The sequence below is a fragment of the Tachyglossus aculeatus genome, chromosome 5 (assembly GCF_015852505.1).
Source record: "Tachyglossus aculeatus isolate mTacAcu1 chromosome 5, mTacAcu1.pri, whole genome shotgun sequence".
Lineage (NCBI taxonomy): Eukaryota > Metazoa > Chordata > Mammalia > Monotremata > Tachyglossidae > Tachyglossus > Tachyglossus aculeatus.
Genome location: NC_052070.1, coordinates 74,681,333 through 74,694,340, shown reverse-complemented (window position 1 = coordinate 74,694,340; position 13,008 = coordinate 74,681,333). Strand labels below are relative to the sequence as shown.

Genomic DNA, 13,008 nt, shown 5'->3' with positions numbered 1-13,008 from the left:
TAGGTGGAAATGTGAAGATTGCATCATGGCTGCAGTGATCTGGTTTTCCTGGAACTATTCCCTGGCTGACTGTTCTAAGTTAGGGGTCTCAGACTGAGCATCCAAGAGAAATTCTATTGGGGTGGCAGAAAGGAGGCTGCAGAGCCTTGAACCGTTACTTAGTTGGGGTGGCAAGCAAGCTGGGCTTCCTGAATGGCATGAGCCTACCTCTTCCATCTGCTGGACCCTCTGCCTGCTCTGTCTCTTCCCTCTGTAAGCATCATCATCATCATCAATCGTATTTATTGAGCACTTACTATGTGCAGAGCACTGTACTAAGCCCTTGGGAAGTACAAATTGGCAACATATAGAGACAGTCCCTACCCAACAGTGGGCTCACAGTCTAAAAGGGGGAGACAGAGAACAAAACCAAACATACTAACAAAATAAAATAAATAGAATAGCTATGTACAAGTAAAATAAATAAATAAATAGAGTAATAAATATGTACAAACATATACATATATACAGGTGCTGTGGGGAAGGGAAGGAGGTAAGATGGGGGGGATGGAGAGGGGGACGAGGGGGAAAGGAAGGAAGGGGCTCAGTCTGGGAAGGCCTCCTGGAGGAGGTGAGCTCTCAGCAGGGCCTTGAAGGAAGGAAGAGAGCTAGCTTGGCGGATGGGCAGAGGGAGGGCATTCCGGGCCCGGGGGATGACGTGGGCTGGGGGTCGATGGCGGGACAGGTGAGAACGAGGTACGGTGAGGAGATTAGCGGCAGAGGAGCGGAGGGTGCGGGTTGGGCAAAGGAGAGAAGGGAGGTGAGGTAGGAGGGGGCGAGGTGATGGAGAGCCTTGAAGCCCAGGGCTGGGTTGTTGTAAAGATAAACTAGGATCTCTTTTGGTGGTGGTGGGAGGTGGGTCTAAACATAGCCATACACTCTCCTGAGCAGCTGGTTGCTTCATCCCTCCTGATGTCGACTGTAGTGTGGGGCAGAGCATTGAACTAGATTAAGAACATACACTAGAAGTGAAAGGGACACAGTCCCTGCCCTTGAAGAGCTTCCAATTGAACGGGTTGCTTATGGTGTTCCTAAGCAAATGGATGAGGCTGAGGTTCAGGGAGCAATGGTATTAGAACCCTTCCAGAGTCAGAGAACCAAGTACACTAGCTTCCAGTGAGGGTTTTGAAATCCTCAAAGTGATGGCACTGGTACCTGAAAGGAAAAGCATCTGGTAGTGACCTACAGCTAAAGGAAGAGTACATTTGAGAGGTGTTAAGTTTTCCACAGAGCAGTTATCCTGCAGCATCCCATCTCTTTCCATCTGCTCACTGGACCTAACTCTTAAGTGTGATGACAGTATTGTTGCTGCCACCGTTTAAAGAGCAGTGTGGCTTAGTACAAAGAGCACGGGGCTGGGAGTTGAGAGACCTGGGTTTTAATTCCAATTTCAGCATCTGTCTGCTGAGTAACTGAAGGCCTGACACTTGTTCTTCCCTTCAATTGTGAGCCCTATGTGGGATGGGGACTGTCTGAGCTGATTATCCTGTCGCTTAGCACAGTGCTTGGCACAAAGTAGGCACTTATAATAATAGCATATGTCATTATTACTATTTAATACTACTTCTGATTGCCTAGGAGAGACAAGGTTTGTTCTGAGTGGAAATATGCTGGAAAGGGAGCATCAAAAATATGTCTCATTGTTCTTTTGTACTCTCCCAAGAACTCAGTACAGACTCAGTACAGTGCTCTGCACACAGTAAGCACTTAATGAATATGAATGATTGACTGACTGTTGGACCCGGTGCCCCTTCCTGGGATTGGTGAAGGTTAGTGACTAACCTCTGAGAAGGAACTGGCACATCGATAAGACATGTGTTGGAGTTGTCTTTCAGTAGTAGAGGTGACTGGTGCTGAGCCATCAATGGTCTCTTTCCTAGCCTCTTTGTAGCCAACAATATGTATTGCAGAACATTAGGTTGCAAGTCTGTGGCCATAGGACAACATATCTCCTTGCGCCTGCTTGGCAGCAGATTCCCGTATGCCCTCAGCTGACTTATACTTGGGTAAGTGAGGGACTCTTGTATCTGCGGTACCATTTAGCGGGGTCTTCATTGGGAGACACGTATTGTAGAACCTTTGAACACAAAACCATCTCCTCCCAACCCCTTCCCTTACACAGAATGGAAAATGTCACAGCCCTGACTGGGCAGAACATAGCTTTTATTCCCAGATCTTCCCATTACCTTCTCCAGGCCTCTTCCTTCTCTTGGGAGAAATGGGGCCACACTATCCTGTGTCCTGCCTGCATTGCCAGGATCTGGTGAAGATGAGCATGCTGCTGCTCAATAACTCAAAGCTCCTTGGAGGCCAGGCTAGAGAGGTATGGGCCAGCTGCATCTCCATGACTCAGTATGTGGGGAAAACCCTGAGGATGGGAGAGTCTCACCAGAATCTGTTCTCTATAAGAGTTTTCATTCAGGGGAGAATCAGAGGGATTGAGAAGCACAATGAGAAGCCAGCTGTTCATGGCAAGGGGGAATGAGATGAAAGGTTTGATGGTGAGAAGTAGAAGAATTAACTTTTCTCCCCTTACCAGGGCTGGCTTCAGACATTTGGTAGCTTTGGCGTGGGAGAAACAATGATAATAATAATAATAATAATGATGGTATTTCATTCATTCAATCATATTCATTGAGCACTTACTGTGTGCAGAGCACTGTACTAAACACTTGGGAAGTACAAGTTGGCAACATATAGAGACGGTCCCTACCCTACAGTGGGCTCACAGTCTAGAAAGGGGAGACAGACAACAAAACAAAACATATTAATAAAATAAATATAATAAATATGTACAAATAAAATAAATAAATATTTAAGTGCTTACTATGTGCCAAGCACTGTTCTAAGCGCTCGGGTAGATACAAGGTAATAAGGTTGTCCCACATGGGGCTTACAATCTTAATCCCCATTTTACAGATGAGGTAACTGAGGCACAGAGAAGTGACTTGCCCAAGGTCACACAGCAGACAAGTGATGGAACTGGGATTAGAACCTGCAGTCTCTGACTCCCAAGCCTGGGCTCTTTCCACTGAGCCACGCTGCTTCTCCTAAAGAAACAAGTGCCCCATCTCCCCTATCCCACCCAGACCCTAGCTTGAGCAGCTTCCCGATCCAAGGTGCACACAGTGCTGCCTGTGCAACATAACTATATCGTATGGGAGTCCTCCCAAAGTGAGGGGGTTCCTCCAGGACTTTTGCACAAACTGTCCAAGCCGTGGGACTCGGAATCAAGAGCCCAGGTAGAAAGAGGTTGGCAGCTGTCAAGTTTCCAACCACTGCTGTCTACTTTGTTGGGCGCTCCGAGGCAGCTGCTCTTTTTGCTTATTCTCTGAAGCTGATCTTGCCTCTCCTCTCCTTTTCCCTTCCCAATCCCAGCTGCCTGAATCATGCCAGACTGGATCCCCCTCTCTGCTTCACCTCCTGTGAACTAGGATAAGACTCCTACCCCTACTCTGGATTGATCCCAGAGGCCTGGCAGCTGAACATTGGTTCCGTCCTGGAAAAAGTGACCCTGACAGTCTGCCCCAGACTGCTGAGAATCTGGGAATGGGCCTGTTCCTCTGCAACTCATTAAAATCACTGGGAACTACCAAACCAGATGTGAAACCTCCTGAAACTGGTGACTGCTCTGACCTCCATCCAGGACTGGATGAGAGCAGCAGGAACCTTGGCCTTCTCACTGCTCAGAAATCTCTTTACAGGGCCTGGGTGCAGTGTGGAAGCAAGCTGGCATTCACAGGGGCCTTAGTTTTTTCATACCACTGGGGGCTTAACCTGTAACAGGGTGGGACTGGACCTGAATCAAGAGGTGGGATGGAGGATAACTGTGAGCTATTCTACAGAAAGGGAAGGATCAGATTCTATCATTGTAAGGGCCTCTGTTTTAGAGTCATTGGATGTATTTAGATCCTCCTTTTTGGTCCAGAGATCTCAATTTTCACTGTGGTCTATTTGAAGGGGATAGAATAGATGCTGTCTCAAGGGTCCTGACGGATTGGCCTAGAATCCTTTAATGTGATTCTCCCCACTTTGCAGGGGAGACCCAGAATAGACACATGAGCCTCTGGCAGGGCTGAGAAGGGAACACAAGCATCCTGTCCTTTGCATTCTGTCTGTCTGTCCACACTTCTTTTTGTGGGTAGCAGAGATGATTCACTCTCTAAGGGGATTTCTGTTCTCTTTCAAGTTCTGATTAAAATGTGAAAGCGGGTGGGAGAGTGAATGTCTTACATGTAGGCTGAAACTATCCTGGATAGAGGCAGCAACTGTCAGTTTTTCCCCTTCCTCCCCAAGATCTCCCCATTCCTTCTCCAGGCCTCTTCCTTCTGTTGGGGGAAATGGGGCCACACTGTCCTGTGTCCTGCCTGCATTGCCAGGAGCTGGTAGAGTTGGTCCATCCAGTCCCTGACCTGCAGCCAATTCTTCCTGGGAGGTGTCTAGATTTGTTACTTGGAGGTGGCATAGTGACTATTCTTGATGCTATCCTAGCAAGATGCTAGGATCCTTCTTTAACCTTCTCTTTCCACTTGCAGAACTCCTCTTCCCCCTACCTGAACAACCTAAACTTCAACCCTCACTTGCAGCAGGAACCAGGGGGTAGCAGGGTCAGAGACCCATGGACATTCAGGAACTGCATGGTTGAACCCCTGGTGGTCCCTTCCCTCCTCTTCCCTCACCCTCCCACTACCTCACACACCACTCCATTCCAGCTTGTAACATCATTACTGTAAGATCGGGAAACCACCCTTGTAATCTTTCCCTAAAGTGCTTAATATGGTGCTTTGCACACAGTTAGTGCTCAGTCATTACTGTTGATTAACATGGCATGTTCCTTCAAAACGTCTCCCAGTGTAAGATGTCTATTAGGCTAGGATGTGCCAGGGAGCCAGCTACTTAATCAATCAGTGGGATTTACTGAGTGCTTACTGTGTACAGAGCACTAGACTAAGCCCTTGGGAGTGTAAATCAGAGTTGGTAGATGCATTCCCTGCTTCCAGAGAGCAAGACCTCTTCAAGGGTGTTGAGAGAGTGGGAGGTAACTCCACTAGACTGAAAAGGTGGCTGACAAACCCAATAATAATAATGTGGTATTTAAGTGCTTACTGTGTGCCAAGCACTGGGGAGGATATGAAAAAATCGGGTTAGGCACAGTCCCTGTCCCGCCTGGGGCTCACAGTCTTAACCCCCATTTTACAGATGAGGTAATAGAGGCCCAGAGAAGTGAAGTGACATGCCCAAGGTCACACAACAGACAAGTGGCAGAGACAGGAGTAGAACCCATGACCTTCTGACTCTCAGACTTGTGCTGTATCCACTAAGCTATGTTGCTTGGCCGTGCCAATGTATTCACCACTTGTCACACCTGTGACCATTTCCTGACCTTACTCCACTGAGCTTCCCACACTCTTCTCTGTGCTGATGCATCCCCAGCAGGCCCCTGCTCCAGTAGACTGACTCTGGGCTTCACTGTCTTTAAATTACTTGTTCTGTTCTTTCTGCATGCGGGTGTCCGCTCTGCTCCTGAAACCAGTTGACAGGTAGGATCAAGCTGACCAACTCTTCTCTTCGGTGTCTTGCATCAACTATGAAAGATATGGAGTGGGAAACTGAGGCCCAAAGTAAATAACGGACTCATTCTAAGACTGGGATGAGAACTTGGACTCCTCCATCACAACGAAACTCTTGAATCACTTTTTTATCTTGGAGTTCTAAATCTTCTTCTTTTTCCCCAATACTTCCTCATATTAGACAGACTGTCAGGTCACTGGATCCAAGAGAAACAAAGCTCTGTGATCCAGGAGAGACATGCAAGAGGCCTGTACATTTTCCACCAATTGTGTTTATTCTCTCTGGATATATTGCCTGGTTCTGCGCACATCTATTTTAGAGGAGTTTACATGCCTGGCTTCCTTCCTGCTGTGTTAGTTATAGAATCAATAAATTTTGCCTATAATAAACCTAATCTTGCTAAATGTTTGATAGTATCATCTATATTAATAGATTGAAGATTGAGCTCCAGTCTAGAAGCCATATATTTTAACCTCCAAGAAATCTTGACACAGAGGAATGCTATATATTTTATATGGAGTCACGGGTGGTTTGCATAGCACACTAGAAGTGGTTGGAGTAATTTACGTGAATCAAATTCCTTTTCCCTCTGGGGATATGCTCTGCATTAATAATGCTTTGTTATTTCCATAGTGCCTGCCCCCCCCCCCACAGCACTCCCTGTAGATTCTCTGCTTTAACTCTTTGGTGGCATAAGAGGGCAGGATAATAATGATGGTGATGATTGTGGTATTTAAGTTCTCACAATGTGCTAAGAACTGGGGTAGGTACAAGATACTCAAGTTAGACAAACTCTGTCCCTCATGGGCTCGCATTCTAAGGAGAAGGGAAACTGGAGCACAGAGAAATGAAGTGACTTCCCAAGGTCACACACAGGCAAATAGAGCTGGGAATAGAACCTAGATCCCCAGACTCTCTGCATGAAAGGACTTATTCTGAGGCAAGGTGAAATTGAGTTGGACAGGGGAATCAACTGGCCTCTGAATAGAACAACAATTACAGGTGTGCTGTTCATTCTCCCTGGGGCATTTGCTCTCATTGAGACAAACTTGCCAACTTTTTTGGTAGATCAAATCTTCCCCATGTCCCACCTTTTCCTGTCCTACAACTCTCACCAGGCTTTACAGCACATAAGCATTTTTTGAGTAACACATGTATATCTATGTGGGGCATCATAACCTGTTGTCATACTGGATTTCTCTGCAGACTTTCATTCTGAGTATGAGTTCTGAACCTACATAACCACTGTGCCCCACAGTACTGTTCCTAGGTTATCCTTTTGCAAGACCCAAATGGTTGTTAAATCCAAGGGGCTAGGGTAAGTGTGTTTGTGGGTGGGGTGATTTGTTTTTTTACTTTAGTCTCTGGGCATGTTTTGTGGCTGGGAAGGCACAATCAGAGCTGTGCTCAGTCATGTCTCTCTAAACCAAAAGTTCATGCTAGGGGCAACCTCCCTTCCTACCCAGATGCAGATACTTAGAGAAGCCAAGCTTATTCTGAGTATGCTCCCTGATTTCTTTTAGGTGTGAATTCACTGGCCTAGTAGGGTTCCAGTAGGTGGCGAGGAGACTACGTGGGGACAGGGCGAAGAAAGGTCTGGCTGGCTTGGAAATGCCAGTTCAGAAGAGCGTGTCCTCTGTCCCAGTTAGCAGGGGGCTGAGCCTGGAGGAAACCCTCCTCATGGCTCTTCTGCTCCTGCTGCTGCCAGAGTTCGTTTCCTCTTCCCCCTGCCACCCTCTCCCACCTGCCTCCGCTCTTCTGAGTATTATCTCAGGAAGCCTATTGATCTAGTCTAGAGTCCAATGTTGGATGACAGAATCTGGTGTCTCTTTCTTTAGATGCTCTGTGGGCTGGATCCCAAATCCAGATCATCTTCCTTTCACAGCCCTTCTCTAGTCAGAGAGGAGCATTCTCCAAGGCTACAAACTCCCGAGCACTATACAGAGGAAGGAGAATGGAAGCTGAGGTGGAACACAGAGAAGGAGCAGTTTGGGCTGCTACACGATGGAGGCCAGGGTGAGGGGTGTGTGAACCAGCTTGACTTTGCCAGGAGAGTTTGGACACCCTGCTTGAGAGCACTCTTACAGTGTCCTGCCTAGATGGAAACCTGAAGGCTAGTATCTGGACCCAAAGAACCTGTCAAGCTGATCACAGATGGCTGAACAGCCTTTTCTGAGCCAGATTTCCATGTACATATGTGTGTTTCTTCCTGATTTTAAGTCTAGCACCTTTAGAAACTGCACAAATCTATCAGTCATATTTATTGAGCACTTGCAATAAGTGCTTGGAAAAGTACAATATAACAGTTGGGAGACACTGTCAAAGGGCTGGGGAGTGAGAGCATGTAAGCTCATTATAGGTACGGAATGTGTCTGCTAATTCTGTTGTACAGTGCTCTGCACATAGTAAGTGCTCAATAAATACCATTGATTGATGAAAGTGCTTACCAGGAAGTGTAGAGCCTGAACCCTATCCCCGGGTGGCGGCAGAACCAGGCCTTGATTCTAGGAGGAAATCCCTGAGAAGTCACTTGCAAAACTTGTGTGATGTGCTCCTAAATCTCAATTTGTGTCGTCCTGCCCGTCCCCCCAAAGACTGTAATTGCACTCGTAATTAGCTAGAGCCAGAGAGACAGAAAGTAAATGATGATCCCAAATCTTCACTTTTATACAATAATTCTGACCCTTCCTTCTCCATTTGCTAGATCAGTTAAGCAGAGTGGGAAAAGAATCCAATTCTAGTCTTTTCATTCTTTCATCCAGCTCCCGCTGGTAGGGCTCAAGAGTGGCAAAATGGCCAAAAGCCAGGCCACAGGAGGCAATGGAGCAGAAGGCGAGGGCCTGGCAATCCCCAGAATAGATGCCCAACCCCAGTTTATTGGTTCTGGAAAATGATTGCTTCAGGGCATGGAATAGGACTCTGGTAGTGGCTTCCAGTAGGGCTGAACTCATTCCCAGGACAGGGCATAAGTGTTGGGAGACTGTTTCAAGAAGAACTCTTTGGGTGTGGCAAGCTCCATACTGCTTGAGGACAGGAACTGTCTACTCTGGACCCAGGACAGTGCCATGCCCCCTGTAGTGCCTCTCATACCTATTGAGGGCTAGCAGAAGGGGTTAGGGGCTTTAGTTTCTCTAGAGAGAAAGAAGTTGGAGACATACACACCCTGGGAAAGAGACCCTGGGGTGGGAGGAGAATGCTGCAAAGTAAAAGGCCAGAAGGGATCCAGGGTGGGCAGAGTGGATTTATTTAAAGAAGAGGAGGTAAGAGTAAGGGCTGTCCCTGGGAGCTGGGCAGGGAGGAGTTGTTCACCAAGAGCCCTGCTGTTGCTCTCCAGAACCTCCACAAAGCCACTAGGGTGGGAAGGAGAGAAGGGAAGGGCAAAGGGAGAGGGCATTCAGAGAGAAGCTACATCTGGAACATGAGTAAGGTCAGGGGCAGCATCTGGAACACTGGTAAGAGGTTTGGAGGACTACTCTCCCCAGTCAACCACCGAAAAGAGCCGAAGGGCCTGAAAATGGGCAAAGGAGGGGAGGGCAGAGAGGATTAGGCAAAGATGGTCAAAGCTCCAGAAATGTCAAGCCACCACATTGTGAGGAGAGGAAAGCCTAAGGAAAGGCCATGAGAAGCCCATTATTATTGGAAAAAGCAGGAGAGCACAGCATGCTCCTTGTTAGTATGGTGGTAAGTGCCTCCACCTGTGACACAGGGGACAGGGGTTCGAACCCCCAATGGGGCGTGAGACAAGTTTTCTCTAGACTGTAAGCTCCTTGTGGGCAGGAAATGTGTCTGTTTATTGTTGTATTGCATTGTCTCAATTGCTTAGTACAGTGCTCTGTGCATAGTAACTGCTCGATAGATATGATTGAATGAATGAACATGAATGACTCCTCAGAATCTCCCTTCCAGTGATGCCATGTAGATGGTTCAGTTGTCTCCAGAGAGGATTAGTGGAATGCCCCTCCCTTGAGTCACTTAAAGTTGCATCAAGCTCATCTCTATGGAAGAGACACAGAGACCAATCTGGTTGTAACCCCTATCAGACAGGATAGCTCTCTAGGTTTGCTTCCATCTGTCACACCTCAAGTATTTCCCCAAGAGGGTATGATGGGAAGTTTTTTCTTTGATGCAGGTTGGTCTTGGCAGCCTGGCAGCCTGTAGGAGCTCTCTGTTATTAAAGTGCCAGACATGGAAGGGTGAGTCAAGGTGCCAGTCTATTGCTTTTCAGGAAGCTCATTTCAAGCATTGGCTTCCTGTGATCTTAGATCAGTACTGTCCCCCAGCAGCAGACCTGGAATCTGTGAGATGGAAATGGTCCTTTCAGAGGGATCCCATAACAATTCCCAGTGGGAAACTTGCAAGCTCAAGGGACTGGGGAATACAAAAAATGGGCACCAGGGGAAGGAGTTGATGTAAGAAGAAATTGAATAATAATAATTATGGCATTTGTTAAGTGCTTAGTATGTGACAGACATAGTACTAAGCAAGAGGTAGAAACAGTGCTTTGCACATAGTAAGTCAATCAATCAATCATACTGAGTGCTTACTGTGTGCAGAGCACTGTACTAAGCGCTTGGGAAGTACAAGTTGGCAACATATAGAGACAGTCCCTACCCAACAGTGGGCTCACAGTCTAAAAGGGGGGAGACAGAGAACAGAACCAAACATACTAACAAAATAAAATAAATAGAATAGATATGTACAAGTAAAATAAATAGAGTAATAAATATGTACAAACATATATACAGGTGCTGTGGGGAAGGGAAGGAGGTAAGATGGGGGGATGGAGAGGAGGATGAGGGGGAGAGGAAGGAAGGGGAAGGAAGTAAGTGCTTAACAAATGCCATCATTACTACAAGCAAACCAGGTTGAACACAGTCCCTGTCCCATGTGGGACTCACAGTCTAAATCTCCATTTTTCAGATGAGGCAACTGAAGCCTAGAGAAGTAAAGTGACTTGCCCAAGATCACACAGCAGAGAAGTGGTGGAGCCGAGATTAGAACCCATAACCTTTAGACTCCCAGGCCAGTGTTCTGGAGAAATGTGGGGCAGGGTTTCTGTTGGAGGTTGCTCATTTTTGCTTCCAGGATAAATCTCAGAAGAGGCATCTGGTGGCCTCAGGTATTGAGCATCATGCCTGGGCCCCACATGCTGGGCTCCCTTAGTAGCCAGGATGACAAAATTTACATCAACCCAACCTAATGCTGGAGAAGCAGCATAGCTCAGTGGAAAGAGCCCGGGCTTTGGAGTCAGAGGTCATGGGTTCAAATCCTGCCTCTGCCAACTGTTAGCTGTGTGACTTTGGGCAAGTCACTTAACTTCTCTGTACCTCAGTAACCTCATCTGTAAAATGGGGATTAAGACTGTGAGACCCCCGTGGGACAACCTGATCACCTTGTAACCTCCCAGCACTTAGAACAGTGCTTTGCACATAGTAGGCACTTAATAAATGCCATTATTATTATTATAAGCAAACAGTCCACCTTGGGCATTTGTCTGCTTGATCAGGGGTCTTGCATGCTGCCCCAGGTGTTGGGAACAGGCGAGATAAGGTAAATCTGACTGGAAGCAAATAACTGTGGCATTTAAGTGCTATGTGCCAAGTGCTGTGCTAAGCACTGGAGAACAGTCAATGCAAACAGATCACACCCGATCCTTGTTCCTCAAGGAAGTCACAGTTTAAGGGGGAGGGAAAACAGGTATTTAATTCCCATTTTTATAGATGAGGATACTAAGGCAGATATGTGAAGCAACTTACCTAAGGTCACACAACAGTCAAGTGGTGGAACTGAGATCAGAACTCAGCTCTTCTGACTCCCAGACCAGTGCTCTTTCCCCTAGTCCATGCTGTTTTTCTCCTGCCCTGATAGTCTTTGTGGCAAATCAGCTCTCCATTCCTGTGGAGGGAGGGCTATTGACAACAAACAGGCTGGAGGGTTCTAGGATGCAGCTGGGCCCCTGCTGGGCTACAAATGTCAAATCCCGCTGGGTCATTTATGGGAAACCTCTAAGAAGAGTGAAAGTCAATATTTGTACAGAGAAATGAGAAAAGCAACTAAAATAATAGAAGAACCCGTCCAACCTCCCCACTCCCTAACCTACTCTGTTCTCCTTTTTCCCCCATCTTAAACTGCCCCATCGTCTTTCCCGTGAGATTGCTAAAGAATGCTTCAGACCCTGGCCTCTATGGGTCTGGGTTTCCAGTGGGATCTGTGGCTTTGATCTGGGGAGGAAAGAATGCTGGTTGGAGTTGGTCTGAAAGAGACCCATCAGAAGCTTGTCCTTTAAACTCTTTCAGGTGCCTGTTTCTTGGGTCATCCCACATAAGGAAAGTGACTGGAATTTGAACCCCTACCAAGTCACTCCCGGAAGTTCAGTCTTACAAAAGCCTGATCTTGGCTTTGGCCTAACTTGGGCAAACACAGGTTCACATCTCCACTATTTGTCTGGGCACTGTAGGAATGGCTGTCTAGTTTGGAGCTCAGGGGTGCCAGCCTAGACTTGTGTCCCCTTGCCTAGTGAGTCAGGATCAGGAAGACCTGGGTGTGCGGAAAGTGGAGAGGGAAGGGATGTGGCCAGTGAGGATTTAGGGGACTGGTGATAGCATGCAGGGGCCTGGAGATTTCTAGAATTGAGCCACAGAGATGATGGGTGGTGATCAGGCAGGAGGTGGCCAGATGCAACATCCAGAGTGGGAGATGTAGCAAACCCAGGTATGAAAGAGGTGGCAGCAGATGTTGAGTACTCCCCTTGCCCATCATGTGTTACTGGAGCATGCTTCACCCCCTTTCTGCTTTGACATGTCTCTCTGTTTCCTGGTGATCCAGGGCCATTACCGACTGCCAACCCACAATCCCGCTCAGCTTGTTCCACACCTGCATGGCACCCTTGTCGGTAAGTGTTGACCAGTGCTTCACCTTCTTTGGGTTTGGCCTGTCCAGCCTGCCCTTCCCTCGTGAGGGTCTTCCTGTTTGCCTCCAAAGCAGATAGGATGGCTCCTCTGACCTTTGCTATGGATTCCTATCTCTCTCTTTCTCTCTGGTTTGCTGTCCTCTTTCCCACTGACAGTGAGAATCTACCCACATATACCATTACTGCTGAAAAAGCTGATATGTGAGAAGCCAAATAGCTCATCCATGGTCATGTAGCAGGCAAATGACAAAGTAGGATTAGAATCCAGGTCTTCTGACTTCCAGTCCTGTTCTCTTTCCAGTGGCCCCTATGCAAGTAAGTTTGACAACTGATAACTTTGTCATTTTGACTTGGCACAGCAGGCCTGAAAATGTTAAGGTATTTGTAGGGCTTTGAAGGGGGACAGGAGGGGATTGCTTTCCCCTGATTGGCTCCTCCTCTGGTGGCCTGGCTTTCCTCCTAAATGTTCTTAGGCTCTGGTGACTCCT

The 13,008-nt window shown here is 47.3% G+C and overlaps 1 protein-coding gene across 1 annotated transcript in view; it reads left to right on the top strand.

Annotated features, from left to right (window-relative positions):
- STRA6 (signaling receptor and transporter of retinol STRA6) overlaps positions 1–13,008 on the top strand; it is a 61,655-nt gene that overhangs the window by 16,888 nt on the left and 31,759 nt on the right. The window contains exon 3 of the mRNA XM_038746562.1: positions 12,436–12,502. Coding sequence (XP_038602490.1) covers positions 12,436–12,502 — 67 coding nt within the window. The remainder of the gene's footprint in view (positions 1–12,435; positions 12,503–13,008) is intronic.